At 40.3% G+C, this 20,460-nt stretch overlaps 1 protein-coding gene across 2 annotated transcripts in view; it reads left to right on the top strand.

The window, feature by feature from the left end:
• The window catches only part of LOC126365741 (putative RNA polymerase II subunit B1 CTD phosphatase RPAP2), a 45,257-nt gene extending 31,516 nt beyond the window's left edge, over positions 1-13,741 (top strand). For both annotated transcript variants that reach the window (XM_050008191.1, XM_050008192.1), the window contains one exon: positions 9,300-13,741. In XM_050008191.1, coding sequence (XP_049864148.1) covers positions 9,300-9,477 — 178 coding nt within the window. In that variant the 3' untranslated portion in view covers positions 9,478-13,741. The remainder of the gene's footprint in view (positions 1-9,299) is intronic.
• Positions 13,742-20,460: the final 6,719 nt, after the last annotated feature.

Below are 20,460 nucleotides of genomic sequence, written 5' to 3'. Positions count from 1 at the left end.
CCCAAGTCCAAGATGAATAACTCTACAACTGAGGAAGAGTGACTTGCAGTTGTTTGGTCCATTAACAGGTTTGGCCTTATTTATTTGGCAAATGATTCACCATTGTGATGGACCACCATTCTCAATGCTGGTGGACACAAACACAAGGAAACAGGCTGCCTTTCAAGGATGTTACTGGGACATAGCACTGTGGGTGAAATCTTAGTCATCACTACATTAAATGACGTTGCTGCTGAACAGAGGCAAGAACCAGCACTGCTGAAAACCATAGAAGCCTTAAAGCAAGAGGAACTACCAAAGGATAATTCCACTCATTAAAGGGAACTTTGTATAAGAGGAACTATGAACCAGAGGTGTGGAAATGGTTGCTCATCATCCCAGCTCATTTACAGCCAGTTATCCTAAAGTATTTCCATGACATTTCAGCATCTAATCACATGGTATTTATGAAGAAGCTAAACACAATCAGACACTTGTATTACTGGGCAAGTCACTACCAATCTGTCAGCCATTACATGAGCTACTGTTAGGAATGCTAGTGATGGAAGCACATACTACAGTTACTTTCAGAGCATCTGATATCAGTACCATCCACAGCAGCCCAATTACACAGGATTGGAATCAATCTCTTAGGGAAGTTCCCAAAATCTACAAACAGGAATTGATGGTTAATCATCTAAGCTGACTGCCTCACCTGCTGCTCTGTCACCAAAGCTGTGCAAACTGCCAAAGCTCTGGAAGTTGCAAGGCTCGCTGTAGAGGACATCACTCTGAAGCAAGGGGCACCTTATGTGGTGATCTCTGACTGTGGAAAACTTTTCCAGTTGAAACTAGTATCAGAGGTAATTACACTTTGTAATATCACCCTGCCTGTCACCCTGGACACCAAAGAGAAGGTCCTAGAGCACTACAGCATGCTTGGGCCATGAGATGTATCCCAGTATACTTTGAATGGATTCTTATGCCTCGGTAGAATGTGGGACAATCAGAAAAGTTACTTTGGGCCTTATTGTGTCCTTCATTGTGTGTCAGATGTCACAGACAGAGTCAACAATTGTGACACTTAATAAGAAGACAAAAGCTCAGAGATGTCGTCCATGTCCTCCATATTGTGCCCTACTACAGTCCTGAGGTGTAGATCGACATAGAGGCTTCTCATTCAGGAAAACTTCGATAGGAGGGGCTATCTTCAGTGCTCATCACAGTGAAGAAGATGTGACAACGCAACACGATAAGTCACGGACAAGATGTAAATCTTCGAGGTGCATTCAAGTTCTAAGGCCTCCGATTTTTTTTAATAATTAACTACTGACCCGAAATCGATGAAACTGGCGTTACTTCTCGACGTAATCACCCTGCAGACATACACATTTTTCACAATGCTGACGCCATGATTCCATGGCAGCGGCGAAGGCTTCTTTAGAAGTCTGTTTTGACCACTGGAAAATCACTGAGGCAATAGCAGCACGGCTGGTGAATGTGCGGGCACAGAGAGTGTCTTTCATTGTTGGAAAAAGCCAGGTCAAGTGAGTAGGGAGCATGAGGAATCACTTCAAAGTTGTTATCACGAAGAAACTGTTGCGTAACATTAGCTCGATGTGTGGGTGCGTTGTCTTGGTGAAACAGCACACGCGCAGCCCTTCCCGGATGTTTTTGTTGCAGTGCAGGAAGGAATTTGTTCTTCAGAACATTTTCGTAGGATGCACCTGTTACCGTAGTGCCCTTTGGAACGCAATGGGTAAGGATTACGCCCTTGCTGTCCCAGAACATGGACACCATCATTTTTTCAGCACTGGCGGTTATCCAACATTTTTTTGGTGGCGGTGAATCTGTGCGCTTCCATTGAGCTGACTGGCGCTTTGTTTCTGGATTGAAAAATGGCATCCACGTCTCATCCATTGTCACAACTCACAAAAAAAAGTCCCATTCATGCTGTTGTTGCGCGTCAACATTGCTTGGCAACATGCCACACGGGCAGACATGTGGTCATGCATCAACATTTGTGGCACCCACCTGGATGACACTTTTCGCATTTTCAGGTCGTCATGCAGGATTGTGTGCACAGAACCCACAGAAATGCCAACTCTGGAGGCGATCTGTTCAACAGTCATTCGACGATCCCCCAAAACAATTCTCTCCACTTTCTCAGTCATTTCGTCAGACCGGCTTGAGCGAGCCCGAGGTTGTTTCGGTTTGTTGTCACACGATGTTCTGCCTTCATTAAACTGTCGCACCCACGAACGCACTTTCGACACATCCATAACTCCATCACCACATGTCTCCTTCAACTGTTGATGAATTTCTATTGGTTTCACACCACGCAAATTTAGAAAACGAATGATTGCACGCTGTTCAAGTAAGGAAAACGTCGCCATTTTAAGTATTTAAAACAGTTCTCATTCTCGCCGCCGGCGGTAAAATTCCATCTGTCGTACGGTGCCGCCATCTCTGGGATGTATCGACAATGAACGCGGCAACAATGCGCATGTTTCTATCTCTTTCCAGTCCGGAGAAAAAGAATCAGAGGCCTTAGAACTTGAATGCACCTCGTAAGATGCTGTAGTCAACTGTAAAGAGAAACGGAGGGTCACTCTTTCTCTAGCAGAGAGAGCAGTGCCACAATCTGTGCTTCATCCCATGGGGGTTAACATCGCTTGCAGGTGTGAAGTGATCATCATTTGAAATCCAGTCACCATCAAATATTTGTTATTAATATTTATCATTTCTGGGAGGTTCTTGAAATTGTTTGCATATCTTGGAATATTCTATTGTTTAGCAGTACTTTCCATCCAGGAGGCAGCTCTGTTCTCTCTGTACATGGATGTCCATAATAAATGTGCTTTCAGTGTTAGGTGTTGTACTACTCTGACACTACTCCTCTTGAACTGGAACTTGATTGTGGTCGTGAGGTGAGTTGCAGCAGGTACACTAACATTGCATGTTCCATCAGTAAGACTCTACTGAAAACTGAGCATAAAAGAAAGTTAGGAAGAAGAAGAAAAAGAAGAAGAAATTGCTTGAAGACTTCATGCGGTAATTGTGTTATTTGCTTTTCTTAATCAATTCTTTCCATGATAATTTAACACAGAAATTGTTTCTTTTTTGTTTTTTTGTTTTTGATAAAACCACAGATGTGTTCAAGTTACTTATACCAAATACAAGTTTATCTGTTTCATAGTCAGTGGAAAAAATACTATCATATATGTTAAATTAACGATGAGAAAGATGAGCTCACTAGTACTTAGCCTTCAGGGGGTGGAGCTTCCAATACAATCAATAGAAAAGTCTGTAAAAAAATTAAAAAATAGTAGCCATAGCTTTCTCTGGGGAGAGAAAAGAGGCAGAAAATTGGTAGCGGCAGAGAAAAAGTGTGTGTGTGTGTGTGTGTGTGTGTGTGTGTGTGTGTGTGTGTGTGTGTGTGTGTTGGTGAGTGGGTGGGTATGTTTATGTTTAAGAGGAAACCCAGGATGTGTAGAAAGGAAGGATACAATATTGACAGAAAAGACATCAGACAATTGACAAGGTAAAATATAGCAGTTACCACAATTTAAGGATAGTAAGAAGCATGAATTGGTACAAATCGAGAAAGAAAACAGCAGGTGGAGAAATAGCCATCAAATAACAGCAAAATGATTATGAAATAACACGGAACACAATTATCATGTTTTTTTCCCCACAGACTTACTTTTTTTTCTTTTAGTTGTCCTACAACTGTCCATTACCAGGAATAGCAGTGTCAGCTAAAAGAATAAGAGTAGAAACAATTACTAACAAAGAGATAGAGGGGCTGGCCAGTACTTACCTCAGCTCAGTACAGCCAATAGAAACACAAAAAACAACAACCGAAAATTTAAGTTCCTAGCTTTTGGAATAAATGTTCCTTCATCAGGGAGGAGAGAGGGGAAAGAAAGGGAAGAAGGGAAAGTGGATTTAGTTACTCACAACCCAGGTTATGAAGCAACAGGGAAAGGAAAACAGGGAAGGTAGCAAGGATGGAGGCATGGTTGTCAGAGGGAAGCCAAAGGTATTCTACTGTAGGTACTGTGCCAGCTTCAAACCAAAGAGGATGCATACAGAAGTAAAGAGGTGTATAGTATAAAGATGTAGGATGAAAAGATGCATGAATTCCGTATTTTTCTTATTTGGTGGTCTTTCTTTGGTATTTAACATTACCAACACAATTTCTTTCTTTCTCGCCCTTCCTTCCGTGTTTTATTCCTTCTTATGATTACTATTTTAACTTTAGTTATTTAATTTCCCTACCCACCAGTTACCCACTATGTACCCTAATCCTATACCACATTATTTACATTCCTTCCGAAAACATGCATTTACCGTAGCCAAACTGCAATCCCACATACTTTTCCTCCGTTCCTGCTTAACCTTTGGAATTACCTCTAAAGGACTTACCTTAAAAGTTCCCATCTCTGGGTGCAATTCCTCCTTCCACCAATCTCTCCTGGACTTCCAGAACCTTCAATCCTTAGCCCTTACCCAACTTGTCCTGAATCTCTACACTACTTCATGTAACCACCACTCCCAACAGCTCCTATCTCTCTTCAAAGTCCTCCACCTCTCAAACCCTTGCTTGGAGAACACACTCAGGAACATCATCCTAGAAGCCAGCCGCAAACTTGAGTCCCATGCCACACACCACCTGGAAAAACTATCCACAGTGCTAGTGCAACACCTAAGAAGTGGGGTCCCTCTCCCTATCCCTCACAAACACCAACCACAACAGAACCGTCAACAAACCCCCCTCATAGCCAACAAACCTAGCCTAGCCACCCTACTCAATCTCCCCATCCCAGCACATACCCCACACAGACCAAATCTCAACTATAACCACAGTCAAATGCCACATATCACCAACCCCAATTCAGTTCTAAACCTCTCATCCAGATCCCTCTCTCCTCCAGAAACATCTGTTCTATCAAAAGGCTTAACCTTTAGCCCCACACCTAAATTCAACCACACTGCCCTGGTTAAAGATCTCCTCTCATTCACCCGGAACCTCAACTGGAAATATCACTTCACTACCCAAACACAGCCCCCAAATACTAGACCCAGTGTTGAATCTTGTCTAGAACAGTTCCAACCGCCTTCTCAAAGGGATCCTCCTCCCCTCCCCCAAAACCATCCCTTGCAGACATTTCAGGAATTCCTCACATCCAGTGTTGCCTCCCAGTCCTTCTTGAAGAACATCCCGACAAGCCCCAACATCACCCCAGCTAAATCCCGTGCCATTAAGCAGCTGAAAACAGACCGCTCTATTGTAATCCTTCCGGTGGATAAAGGCTCCACAACTGTGGTACTTGACCATGTGGAGTATGTGGCAGAAGGACTGCGTCAACTCTCCGACACCTCAACCTACAAAGCTGTTACCCAGGATCCCATTCCCACCATCCAGACTGAGCTGCAGATAATCCTAAAAATCCAAGGTCCCTCACAAGGCCTCACAACGGCTTCCATAGACTTACTCACTCCACCTGAGCCACGTACCCCTACCTTCTGCTATTACCCAAAATCCACAAAGAGAACCATCCTGGCCGTCCCATTGTAGCAGGCTTCAAAGCCCCAACAGAATGTATCTCAGCTCTGGTAGACCAACACCTCCAACCTATCACCTGCAGACTCCCATCCTACATCAAGGACACAAACCACTTCCTAGAACGCCTCAAATCCATTCCCACTCCTCTCCCACCTGAAACCTTTCTTGTCACCATAGATGCTACATCCCTTTACACAAACATCCCACACACCCATGGTCTCTCTGCCCTTGAGCACTACCTCTCCCAACACCCACCCGAAGATCTTCCAAAAACCTCGTTCCTTATCACACTTACCAACTTCATCCTCACCCATAATTACTTCACTTTTGAAGGCCAGACCTACAAACAAATCAGGGGAACTGCCATGAGAACCAGGATGTCTCCGTCCTATGCCAACCTCTTCATGGGCCGCATGGAGGAGGCTTTCCTGAAGACCCAACAGCTGCTTCCCCTGGCCTGGTATATGTTTATAGATGACATCTTTGTGGTCTGGACTCATGGTGAAGAAACACTCCTTAATTTCCTCCATAACCTCAACTCCTTTTCGAATCTGAATTTCACCTGGTCGTTCTCCAAAACCCAAGCCACCTTCCTGGATGTTGACCTTCATCTTGTTGAAGATCACATCCACACCTCTGTCCATATCAAACCCACCAACAAACAACAGTACCTTCACTTTGATAGCTGCCATCCATTCCACATCAAACGCTCCCTTCCCTACAGCCTAGGTATTTGTGGCAAACGTATCTGCTCCAGTGACGAATCCCTCAACAATTACACCAATAACCTGACCAGTGCTTTCCTCTCCCGCAACTATCCTGCAGACCTTGTCCACAAACAGATCTCCCGAGCAATACATTCCTCCCCATCCAACAACAATATTCCTACCCTCAGACCACACAGAAGCATCCCCCTTGTCACCCAATATTATCCTGGCCTCGAATACATCAATAAATTACTCCGCCAGGGATATGACTTTCTCAAGTCAACCCCTGAAATGAGATCATCCCTTGACAAAATTCTCCCCACTCCACCCAGAGTTGCCTTTCGTCATCCCCCTAACCTCCATAACATCCTTGTTAAACCCTACAATATTCCCAGACTACCTTCTCTACCCAGCGGTTCCTACCCCTGTAACCGACCCCGCTGCAAAACCTGCCCCATGCATCCCCCCACAACCACCTACTCCAGCCCCGCTACTGGTAAAACATACACAATTCAAGGCAGGGCCACATGTGAAACTACACATGTCATTTATCAGCTGACATGCCTGCACTGCACAGCCTTTTACATTGGTATGACAACAAATAAACTGGCTGAGCGCATGAACGGACACAGACGAACTGTCCGCCTAGGAGATGTCCAATACCCAGTAGCGGAGCATGCCCTCCAGCATAATTCTAAGGACCTAGGAACCTGCTACACCGTATGTGCCATTTGGCTTCTCCCACCCAACACCAGTCCCTCTGAACTGAACTGCGGAGATGGGAACTTGCACTCCAGCACATCCTTTCATCCCGCCATCCCCCTGGACTGAACCTACGTTAAACAACCTCACTCCCATTTACTTTTCAGTCTTCTCCTCTTTCCCTTTCCTCTTAGCCATTCATGCATCTTTTCATCCTACATCTTTATACTATACACCTCTTTACTTCTGTATGCATCCTCTTTGGTTTGAAGCTGGCACATTACCTACAGTAGAATATCTTTGGCTTCCCTCTGACAACCATGCCTCCATCCTTGCTACCTTCCCTGTTTTCCTTTCCCTGTTGCTTCATAACCTGGGTTGTGAGTAACTAAATCCACTTTCCCTTCTTCCCTTTCTTTCCCCTCTCTCCTCCCTGATGAAGGAACATTTATTCCGAAAGCTAGGAACTTAAATTTTTGGTTGTTGTTTTTTGTGTTTCTATTGGCTGTACTGAGCTGAGGTAAGTACTGGCCAGCCCCTCTATCTCTTTGTTAGTAATTGTTTCACATCTTTATATGAGATTTTCCATTAATTAGTTAGAATAAGAGTAGAGTTTGATGAAACTTTTAATTAGTCTGACTGTAAAGATCACTGGCTTAATTTCTTATTTGCAGGTGTTCTTTCTCAGTTATTTAGTATTTAAGGTTTACCAATTGTAACATTCAGCAACAAGAGTAGAAAGAGCATTCAGTTTACAAGAAATGAGAAGCAAAATTTAAACTGATAAAGTAATTTGTATTTGTCAGCACAGAGACAGATTCAGCAGGTTACAAAAGTAAATTGAATTGAAGGTCAGATAAAAGTGTATATAGTTTTGTTTAATAATTCACTAGAAAGAAATTAACACAGAAAACTAAAAATCAGAACAGGAGAAATTGGGGAAACACTTATAAATAAAGTGCATAAAGAAGAAAACTCTTTCTTTTATTTCGTAGACCAAAGGTGCTGGAAAGTATGGCTTCAGTATTTTGTATTTGCCGAAATAATTTAGGAGAAGTGCAGCAGCACTCAGAGGTGGTGTCCTGTAACTAGTGTCTGCTTGAAGTTGTTAAATTGTACATTATCCATTGTTTGCATAATATAAACTGTGGGATGAGCATCTGGAAAGCATTTACCATGCTACAAAATTTAATCAGTGGCAACATTACTCTGTCACTGTGTGAGACAGGCAGTTAATACAAATGATAACAAATATATAAAATCATGGTGATTAACAAATAACCATCATTTCTGTCTTCAAAACTGATTAAATGAACTGCATAAAATTAAGAAGACAATACAGCTGAATGGAATCACACTAAATGGGGAATTTTGACTGATTATACGATAACACAGTGAAGCTCCTTGTCCAAAAATGATAGCTTGTATTTAAGTTGAATACACTAGGTACAGTGTTATTTCTTCTCCTTATTTTTTTCCAAAGTAGAAAGAGATTTTCCTTTGTTATCAGAAAATGTGCTTAACTATAATAACATGACTTTTACACTTTGTTTTCCAGAATTATTTATTCAATACACAGTGTCATTTGACAAATTTTCCATGTAAACTCAGCTTAGCTCTTTTATCTCTTGAACATTTTAAACTACTTTAGCTGCGCCTGTATTGAAGCATAGTGTGAATACAACTGAACTACTATTTTGTACACGAAATGTATTCCTTTAAAACTGTGTTACTGAACTGCCCTGTTGTCTCTTGGTAGATCATTCTGTGTGGTCTGTTTATCTCACATAGCCTTTATCTCTTAATTTTCTTCTGTAGCAAGAGAAAATGTTTATTGCAAAAATGTTGGAATCATGTCCTTAGGCCTATCTCAGCATTACAGTATTTGAAAGTACCCTTATTTATTTGATTCTAGAACCACTTGTAAATTTTCTGTACAGTAATATTTCAATTTTAACTGGATCTTGTGTACTACACATACACACACACACACACACACACACACACAAACTATCTCGCGCATGCCTGTGCATGCACCTGTTGTTTATTATATGTTGTGTGGACCAGTTATGGGGAGTTGTATTGCAATGTGGCTTTGTTTGCATTACCAAGAAGAACTGCATATGAAAGCTTAGCAATTTATTACTTATGTACCACTCTGGAGGTTACACCAGTTTGAATGTAAGTTTGTTATTTCAAAATAAAATTATTCATCGCAGTTTGATCTACAGTATTCAATAGAAAGATGATACGAGTGTGATTGTGTAATCACTGGAGAGAAAACTGTGAATCATATATTTCTTACAGTTCATATATACCGTATTTATTTTTTCCCCCAGGCTATCACTCAGGGACAAGCGGATCAAGGCTGTGTTAGAAACTGAACAGTCAAGGAAGTACATGACTATGATGCTGATGGTTTTCCAAGAAGATGCTGGATATCTGGAGAGACTTGTGGCCTGGTTGATGGATATTGACTATCTTTTACAACAGCATAGTGGCAGAACAGGGAGTTGAAATTGTTGGAATACAACTGGTATTAATATTTTGATTGTGTGAAATGTCATTAGAAATAAAGTGAACTGGAAAAATGCTTCCTTTACTATAGCAGCTCAGAAGCAAAATTTAATGAATGTTGTCTGTTTTCACCACCTAGTGTTATCAAGTTCACCTATTTCAATGTGCTCCATACTGAAGTAGCACTACAAACCAGATGTTACAGATAATTTTATATCTTCACTTTTCCGACAATTTAACTGAAAAATAGAAGTACTTGTAAAAAATATATAGCAAAACAATTTTATGTAATACAGGTGTGAAACCATTCCACAGATTATCACTTTAATTTTTGAACACTACATATTTTTACATGGCAGATTGGGGTAAGTCTGTAAGCTAAGTTATAGAGTGCAGATTCATTTAATGATCATCCAAATGTGGAGGATCTTAATGGAAGATCCCTTCAAGTACCCTGTCAGAGTGACTCCCTTTGGAAAAAGTTGGAAATAGTTGGAAATATTCTACTACCAAATGCATTTGAACACACAGTATATAGTGATGTTGATATTTTTTTCTCAGGTATGACCTGACGAGAGAAGAAATAGTGTTGCATGGGAAAGTATCGTATAAATTAACCTCTGCTTTTGTGCAGATACAACAGTTATTTTTCGCAGTGCAGAGGGACAGATTCACACAGCAATAAGGCACATATTAATTTTACAATTATCATTGCAAGAAGGCTTAAAAGAGAGGAAAGATTAGAAAGGCTGTAACATGCGCATGAGCGAGGATGGACCTTCAAAGGCAGTTGAATATGAAAAAATAATATTCTTGAGAGTGATATCAGTTTGCAATGAAGTCTGCAAAAAGAAAAGGTTGCAGATGACTTAGAGTATGGAAATGACAGGTGGAAAATATCATTTTCAAGATTAATATATTATGGATCAGATAGAAGGTAAGGTTTTTGATAACTCTTTAAATCTGAAGTATTTTCATCCACCAAAAAAGGATCACGTATTAAATGCAAAAAGACCCATCAACAATAATATGACGTATGTAAGCAACACTTATGCCAAAATACTACAAAACTTGCTATAGAAACAATTTTATGAAGATATCAATCTCAAAACTTGAAGCTTGGAATATTATCTTAAAATGCATAAATTGATCTCGGAACTGAGGTAAGAATCTATGAAGCTAAGGATCTATGAAATGTGCATGTTGTTGAGAGGGAGAGGGGTTGTTGAGAGAGAGAGAGAGAGAGAGAGAGAGAGAGAGAGAGAGAGAGAGGGTGGGGGGAGGGAGCATGAAAAAAAATCTGGACAAATGTGAATAGGATTCACACTATGAGAGCTCTGTACAAGCTTAATTATGTGTACTGATGATGATGATGATGATGATGATGATGATGATGATGATAATTTTGTGTGACTTAGTGGCCTGGTGTGAGTCTTTCTACTGGACGCCACTCCAGTGACTTGCCTACCCCAGTTATCCAACTTGGGAAAGGGGACCTACAGTTTAACATTGAATCTGAAACACATGTTGTTTTTGGTGACTCCTCACATCATTGAGAGATAAAAACTGGGTTAAAAAGAAAACTGAATACTCTGTGATCTGACTGAGACTTGATCCAGTGACCTCTCTGTTTCCAGGCAAGTGCTTTACCACCAGATCGCCAGGCCCAACATATATACAGATAATTCATGTGTAGATTTTTCATTGCCAGGGAACAGTAGATGTGTGTACCTGTCACATATTTCAACATGATGCCCATTTCTGAGAAAAAGGGGACTAAATAGATGGGCAGACAGATGGACAACAAGTGGTAAAAAAAGTTATATGATTAATTAAAAATTAACAGTTTCCAGATTTTTTCCTTTACTTGTACTATAAAATTTTGGTTTTTGTTAAATTTCATGGTTCTAGGTCAACAGGAAGCACCGCTTCACAGCACTAAGGGACTGTAGACCTTGGTATGTGACATAAATTTCAACTTAATACATCTACCCATTCCTGAGAAAAAGGGGTCTTAACAGTCAGTCGGTCAATCGGACAGATGGACAGACAGCATAGTGATGCTACAGGGGTTCCTTTTTAACTGTTTGAAGCACCAAACCCTAAAAAAAGAATAGTTCAAGTGAGGTGCAGAACAACCAAGAATTAAAAAATATTGACCCTAAACTAACTGAAAAATTGGCTTTGTATATTCCCAAAAGGCTGAAAGTAGTTGTAAAAGAAAAGGACTATATCATGATATTACAGTTTTGTGCATTTTACTGTGCCCAGTGGTAAAACATGGTTTAATTTCACATGACATGGATAGTAAATATTTGTAATTTACTTTGTCTTACTTCTACATAGCATATAATAAATGTCAGTGTAAAGATGGATGATATTGAAGTTACACAGGCTTTCACATGTTGTGTAAATAAAAATACCTCTTCTTAAGTTGGAAATGTATTCATCTGAACAGCTTTGTTAAAATGGTTGTGCTTAAACATCACTGCTGTTGTGTAACAATAAGCCTGTAAAAACCTCAAATGACTTTTACTATATATTTCTGGTACTCCATTGTATGGTCATTATTTTATTATGGACTATTCTGTGTTATAAATACAAAACATTACAGCTGTTGTGTAACAATAAGCCTGTAAAAACCTCAATATGACTTTTACTATGTATTTCTGGTACTCCATTGTATGGTCAATAGTTTATTATGGCCTATTCTGTGTTATTAATACAACAAAAATGAACAAAAAGAGAAAATTTGTGTTAATACAGAGGTGTTCAAATCATTAGGCTCAAGTTCCGTACAAGAGAAAAGACAATACTGTAATGTATAGCTGAGATAACTTGGAATTGAAACAGTTATTATTCAATGTGAAGTTTATTATTCTTTGCTTCCATATTATCTTCTTTATCATTCTTCTTATTTGCTCAGTTTTCACAAAATTTTTGTACTGAAACATCATTATGCCTTTGTTATAACTGCAGAGCGCGAGTTTCCTGTTCACAATGGCCCATTATTTTTCTGTGAAGCTCATTGAGGACCCTCCAATGAAATCTTTAACCTGCTCACAGTCTTCTGCAAGATCTTCAGTCTGTTTGCTGTTTCTCATCAATTGTACTTTCTTTCATTGAGAAACAGTGAAATACTTGTGACTTTTCTGGTTAAAATACCTTTTGTCTTATCCATAACCCCAAAATTATGAACAATTACACATCTCCAGAATGAGATTTTCACTCTGCAGCGGAGTGCGCTGATATGAAACTTCCTGGCAGATTAAAACTGTGTGCCCGACCGAGACTCAAACTCGGGACCTTTGCCTTTCGCGGGCAAGTGCTCTACCAACTGAGCCACCGAAGCACGACTCACGACCGGTACTCACAGCTTTACTTCTGCCAGTATCCGTCTCCTACCTTCCAAACTTTACAGAAGCTCTTCAGCGAAACATGCAGAACTAGCACTCCTGAAAGAAAGGATACTGTGGAGACATGGCTTAGCCACAGCCTTGGGGATGTTTTCAGAATGAGATTTACACTCTGCAGCGGAGTGTGCGCTGCTGATATGAAACTTCCTGGCAGATTAAAACTGTGTGCCCGACCGAGACTCGAACTCGGGACCTTTGCCTTTCGCAGGAAAGTGCTCTACCAACTGAGCCACCGAAGCACGACTCACGACCGGTACTCACAGCTTTACTTCTGCCAGTATCCATCTCCTACCTTCCACACATCTGCTTCCTCTGTACTAAAGTAAAAAAGTGATGTTATCAGTTAACAAAATGATGTGATAAAGGACCAAATTATTACACAGTCAAGGAAATACTTATAACATTTCTGAAGCTAAAAAAATTAAGCTTTGATTTACACCACTGTATGACAGTCAGCTGGAATACATGACATAATAGTAAGTGGAGTGTCAGTTACATGAATAGTCTCATTTCCACTAACAAAAGTTAGCCTCTAAACCACAGTTTCTGCAACTTTTCTGTCAGTGACCCCTTTCATGTAGACACATTTTTGATGATCCCCCCCCCCCCCTCACTATCAGCTACAAATGTAATACCTAGTAATTTTATGCAAAAATAACCAGTATACCAGTTCCTATGCTTTTTTGCCCATTAACACTACTCCGATGCAGCAGATGTGGTTGCATTTATGTAACACAATTATTGTACCTTGACCACAAATATTTTTTTACTGAATAAATTTTCCTTACATCTTTTGGCCAATGCCATTATCAATGGATTTCACAACAATAATAAACCATTAGAAATCAGTTATGGAGGTAAACTATATTAAAATTAACAAGTTCAAATGCATCCAAATTAATATAAAGTACCTCATCACAATTACTGTCACCAAGCTTAAGTAAGGGAAAGAAAAGGGCAAGCAGTGTCCAACGTTAAAACAATTTCATATGCAGTGACACTGTAGCAAATGTTCGGTATGTCCTTGAAATATGTACATGCCATACCTACCAAAGGTTTACTCTGTATGTGATAAGTAATCAGTTATACTGGATAGGTTCATGATAAAACTACAACTACTATAATACCATGCAATGTGAAGTCCATTGCCCTTGTGCATAACATCACATGTTCTTCAATGAAACAAGTAAACTTGAAATTAAATAATAATTAATTGTTATATTATCACCTGATATATATGAATTCACACAAAAATTTTAAATATAATAATGTAAATGCAGTACACAATACAGAACTAATTGCAATTTGTGTGTTAATGTAAAACAAAATATAATGAAACCACAAGTAAGCTCATCAGACAAAATATTAGTCATTCCCCCTTACAAGGGCACACAGGCCACTTTGAAGCACTGCAGATGGTGGTGAACTGATACCAGGCAGTCATGTGACCCTCCACTGCTGATTTTAATCATGATAGTGAAGTAATGCGTATGTGCATAGGTTGTCTGGAATTGTGCAGTAACATGGATCATTGTGCAGATATGCTCCTGGTCATACTGTGAATGCATTTTTCTATTTGTTCATGTACGAATATGAAGTGTCAAAGGTGTCTACAACTACAAGGAATGGTGTACCACATGTAGCACAATGTAAGAACGGTTGTCGAAAGATACTAACCAACAGAGGCCAGAGACGAGTGTATCATTTTGTCATTGGTAATTTGTTTCGAGCCCAGTAAGGATTACTGCTGTCAGGAAAAAAGCAGGTTCATACCAACCAGTTTTCAAGTGAACGCTACAAAAGGAACTACACGTAATAAACCTTGGAGTTGGGTTTCTCACAAAAGGCTATTGCTGACAGCAGCACATAAAGCCGTGTGCCTGCCATGGTCCAGGCAACATTGAAACTGGACAGTAGTTGACTGAAGAAGTGCAGTGTCAATTTGGCCTCTTTTGAAATGCCATACGGCAACGACAGCCTAATAAGGCACTTAACCTGCGAGGTATGGATGGTGTATTGCGAGATGGAAGCAGTTCTCTGATTTTTAGAGGGTGTTTTGTTTTGTACAAGATTCTTTTAGTTTATTGTGAACATGGACCAGAAAGTTTATTTCATCGTTTTTGAAAACCAAGTAATGCCCCTTGACCCATGTGATGAGTATGCTGTGGACATGCCTGTCTTTTAAGACGACGACAGCTGTGTTCACAAGACATGCATAAGCATCTTCCTGATTTGATGAACACTCAGGCACCCTATTGCAACTTGACTGGCCGGCTAAATTACCTGATCTTAATCCCATAGAAAATGTCTGACACTATTTGGAACAGTAAGTAAAATGTAACAAACAGCCCCCCCTCCCCTCCCCAATTTAGTAGCTCTGTAGGATTTATTCATCAATGACTGGTTGAAACTGGATATGGGATACCTCAAAAACCCTTGTGTACCCTCTTCCTCACTTAATTGGGGCCGTTGTCAGGGCTAGAGGTGGTGTTACAGGGTATCATGATGTCTTCTGGGGGTGAATAATATTTTGTCCAGTGTGCTCATACTGTCTATGATGCCATGCAACTTGAGGCCCATAGATCACCTGTATCATCTCGTGAATTTTGTAACAAAACAAGTTCGCTCATAACTCCATAATCATAATATGATCAGATGATCCAAGTCGACACATCAAATAATTGAAATTACTGAAGAGATTGTGTCATGTATGAGGAGGAGAAACGTGGTGAAGAGAAAATTATTATGTGCCGTTTTATTGAACCAAAAACATAGATAATGAAATATGTGACACAAAATTATGCTTGCAACAAACTATCACAGATACACTGAAGGGACTACCAAAATAATAGACATTCATCCATGACATAACATAGTACCTATAAAAGAACCAGAATTTGTGGATAATGCTATAGAATGTAAATGTGTCACCACTTGTAAACAGACAGAATAAAATTGCTACACCGAGGATGAGTTGTGCGACATAAACAAAAGTTGGTAGGCATGTTTCTACCTCTGAAATACACTACTGGCCATTAAAATTGCTACACCACGAAGATGACATGCTACAGACGTGAAATTTAACCAACAGGAAGAAGATGCTGTGATATGAAAATGATTAGCTTTTCAGAGCATTCACACAATGTTGGCACCAGTGGCGACACCTACAGCATGCTGACATGAGGAAGGTTTCCAACCAATTTCTCATACACAAACAGCAGTTGACCGGCGTTGCCTGGTGAAATGTTGTTGTGATGCCTTGTGTAAGGAGGAGAAATGCATACCATCACGCTTCCGACTTTGATAAAGGTCGGATTATAGCCTGTCGCAGTTGCGGTTTATCGTATCGCAACATTGCTGCTCGCGTTGGTCAAGATCCAATGACTGTTAGCAGAATATGGAATCGGTGGGTTCAGGAGGGTAATACGGAACACCATGTTGGATACCAACGGACTCGTATCACTAGCAGTTGAGATGACAGGTATCTTATCTGCATGGCTGTAACGGATCGTGCAGCCACATCTCAATTCCTGAGTCAATGTTTGCAAGACAACAACCATCTGCATGAACAGTTCGACAACATTTGCAGCAGCATGGACTACGAGGGCTGCTATATATATTTCTGGCCTAATAATGAAAATATGAATATTTATCAACGAAAATGGTTTATTGTTTTTCAAAATATTCTCCATCAAGATTTATACACTTTTGCATGCGCTCAAACCAATTTTCGAAGCACTTTTTCCACTCCGATTGAGACACCTCCAAAACATGGTTTTTGAATGCTGCAACAGCATCTTCTGGCGACGAAAATCGTTGACCACGCATTTTTTTCTTGATGTGTGGGAATAAAAAGAAGTCATTGGGTGCCAAGTCAGGGCTGTACGGCGGATGACCCATCACTTCGACGTTTTGGCCGGTCAAAAAGGCGCTGGTTTGAGCCGATGTGTGACAGCTCGCATTGTCATGGTGCACAATGATTCGTCTTCTCTTGTTCATTTTTCGAATTTCTCCGAAGACTTCAGGCAAACAAATGGTGGTGTACCACTCAGAATTGACCGTCCTACGTTGCTCAAGCGGAACAGTCGCCACATGACCAGTTTTGCCGAAGAAACAGGCGACCATTTGCTTCGAAGTGCTTCTTCCACGAACAACTTTCGTTGGATTTGGCTCGTCTTGGAAGACCCACACGGTCGATTGCTGTTTTGTTTCGGGCTCATACGCATAGATCCATGATTCGTCACCTGTGACGATCTTATAAACGTCTTTTGAAGCACCGCGATCGTATTTTTTCAGCATTTCTTTACACCAATCCACACGAGCTTTCTTTTGAGCGATTGTCAAATTGTGCGGGATCCAACGAGAACAAACCTTTTTTACGGCCAGGTGTTCATGCAATATCGAATGTATGCTGGTGGGAGAAATGCCTAGGCATGCCTCTATCTCACGGTATGTCACATGACGGTCTTGCATTATCAGTTCACGTACGGCATCGATGTTTTCTGGCACAACGTCTGTTTTTGGACGACCTTCACGGAATTCGTCTTTGAGCGAGCATCGGCCACGATTGAATTCGTTGTACCAGTTTTTCACAGTGCTATAGGATGGTGCTTCGTCGCCATACAAAGATTTAAGTTCATCGATGCACTCTTGTCGTGATAATCCACGTCGAAAGTTGTGAAAAATGATCGCACGAAAATGTTCACGAGTTAATTCCATTTTTGTGCCAAATTGATTTCTTCAAGTCCCTGTAAAAGAAAAAAAAATTGTCGTAAGTCAAAAAGTTCAGAGTACATTTATGATAAAAAATGTCAAACTTTCCAATGGAAATGTCAGATTGCACCTGGCAACACTTAGTGTTGCCTAGGCCAGAAATATGTATAGCAGCCCTCGTATCAGCTCGGAGACCATGGCTGTGGTTACCCTTGACACTGCATCACAGACAGGAGCACCTGCGATGGTGTACTCAGCGAGCGCCTGTGATGTTGTACGAACCTGGGTGCACGAATGGCAAAATGTCATTTTTTCGGATGAATCCAGGTTTTACAGCATCACCATGGTCGCATCCGTGTTTGGTGACATCACAGTGAAAGCACATTGGAAGTGTGTATTTGTCATCACCATACTGGCGTATCACCCGGCGTGATGGTATGAGGTGCATTTGGTTACACGTCTCGGTCACCTCTTGTTCGCATTGACAGCACTTTGAACAGTGGACGTTACGTTTCAGTTGTGTTACGACCCGTGGCTCTACCCTTCATTTGATCCCTGTGAAACCCTAAATTTCAGCAGGATAATGGATGATCGCATGTTCAGTCCTCTCACTCCAGTCAGAATGCAGTGCTGTAACAATGTATGCATGTGTGTACATGTTTCAGTAGCCTGTCGGCTCTCAAGAAGGTCATTGTCTGAAAACTTATCAATGGTTTTACTCATGTTTGCATGCCTGTTGGCCTCTCAATTATTTGGTGAGTGGTAACTTTTAATGTTACCAATAAAAGGTCTAGTGTACTCTACAAACTTCTACAGTTAGCTGTTTGCTTTGTGCAGTTGATAATTTTAGTAAATATCTTATACACTATGCATAGAAGATCTATAGTCTCCTATGCATGCCATGTTTGTCTTCTTTCTTGTGGAGTAATATAATTACAGCCTTGTTCTAGTTTAAGGTAACCGTCTTCCTCTGCAAATATTTGGTAAATGTTTTTCTCCTCTCCTATAAGTTTGCCTCCATATGTAAGACATTTATGTTGAAACACTTAACTTTGTTTGTACTTTGAATGGCTTCATTCCATTCTCCATCACTTCTATTATCTCATCATTTTCATTGTCAATTCTCTGTGTTTCTGGTTCATATTTTTAACTCTGCAAATAATTAAAGAAGCTCTGCAAGTGGCTTGTACAGTTTTCTCTCCATTGTTAGTTACTGTGCCATCTGCCATCTTAATTAAGGTTGGCTGAAAATTTGCATGTGTGATCCCACACCATCAAAGGGTGACAATATCTAGATTACATTCCATAATTACATAGAATCAAGTGAGATGATGCATCAAAACTAAAATAAAGACAAATCTTTATTAATTAATGAGTGTGAAAACTTGAATATTCATTTTGTGTGTGTTTCAAGGGCGACCAAGAGACAATGAGAATAAAATGATGTTCCATAGAAATAGGGATAGGGATATTTTTTCTGGTTTTTGAGAGTTGATAGATAACAGCACTCATAAATTACAAGCTATTGCCAAACATGGACATTACCATTAAAATCAAGTCTTCGTGTAAGAAAAGCCTGTCTTCATATGCTGGGGGAATACCTGCAAGGCGAATTTTGGCGGCAAAAAGTCACCATAGCCTGGCAAACTAACATCCCAGAATAGTCTTTTCGGAATTTGTGCAAAGAACCAGTTAGATTGGTCATAAAAGAAGTGCCACTTTGTTCAGTAGATCCTTTTATTAGGACAAGTAGTTTAAAATAAAATCTGTCAAGAGCAGTTATTCTCACTTTTTAACTGGCCTTCAAGAGCACGGCAACACCTCCGCAGTTCAGCCTCCACACAACATGGACCTCCAGTTAGGTCCATAGAAGTTTACCTGAGAAGTGAAACCTCAAAATGTTAGCAAAGGCTACTAGTATTCAGTGAGGAATTATTTTGATTGTCTTACTTGGAACAAGTACTAATCTAATCTAAGCTTATTGTTTGCTAATAATGCTTAAAAACTAAGGAAGTTTTTACCGTAAGTGAAAGCCACGGTCTTTAAGATCAGCAGACAGGGTTACAGTGCAAAATACCTTTTCGCTTCTTCCAAGAAGACCAGAAAAATTAGTGACAGCTGATTCTTGTTTTTCACTAAGCTCTTAGCATAATCAGTCTGTAAAGATTACTCAGGTAGTGTAACTTTGCTTCATTAATACAAGTGTAAGATATCAATGAAATGGCAAGGGGTCAGCTATCTCATAGTGTGGGGAGGAATGAGAGGGTTATACAGGTGGAAGTCTACAGAATAAGACCCCAAAAGGGTTGCTGGAGCAGGCCTCTGAATTACTCAATAGAGGCTAGCCAGGGAAATAACACCAAACACCCTAGCATTTCACAGATGCAGTAGGCTGGCAACTTGCTAGTGTTAATGGGCATGAAAGAAGTTATGAACAATCAAATGGAAATCATTAACACAGAATCTGATGAGGAAGCTGAAATAACCAATAACAATGTAGGAAAAGACAGATTTCTACTTACCGTTTACAATTTGCAGACAGGCACAATAAAAAGGCATTTCGTCCCGAGATGCTGGAGTTGGCAGTCGTGTGTATGTGAGATGTGCTTGCTTGCTTGTGTGCCGAATGGTGTGAGTGAATGGCATGTGTCTCCCTCTTTTACTGATGAAGGCTGTAGCTGAAAGCTTATGTAAGTGTCTTTTAATTGTGCCAGTCTGCAACTTGACATGTCTTCTTTACAGTGAGTAGCAACCTGTCTTTTCCTACGTTGTTGATATTCCTACATGGAGTTTAATAACAGGATTAAAGTAGCACAGCTCGATGAAACCTGAATCATACATAGGAAGACAGCAT

Source organism: Schistocerca gregaria, chromosome 4, assembly GCF_023897955.1.
Source record: "Schistocerca gregaria isolate iqSchGreg1 chromosome 4, iqSchGreg1.2, whole genome shotgun sequence".
In the NCBI taxonomy this organism is placed as follows: Eukaryota; Metazoa; Arthropoda; class Insecta; order Orthoptera; family Acrididae; genus Schistocerca; species Schistocerca gregaria.
This window is presented reverse-complemented; position numbering and strand designations above follow the sequence as displayed.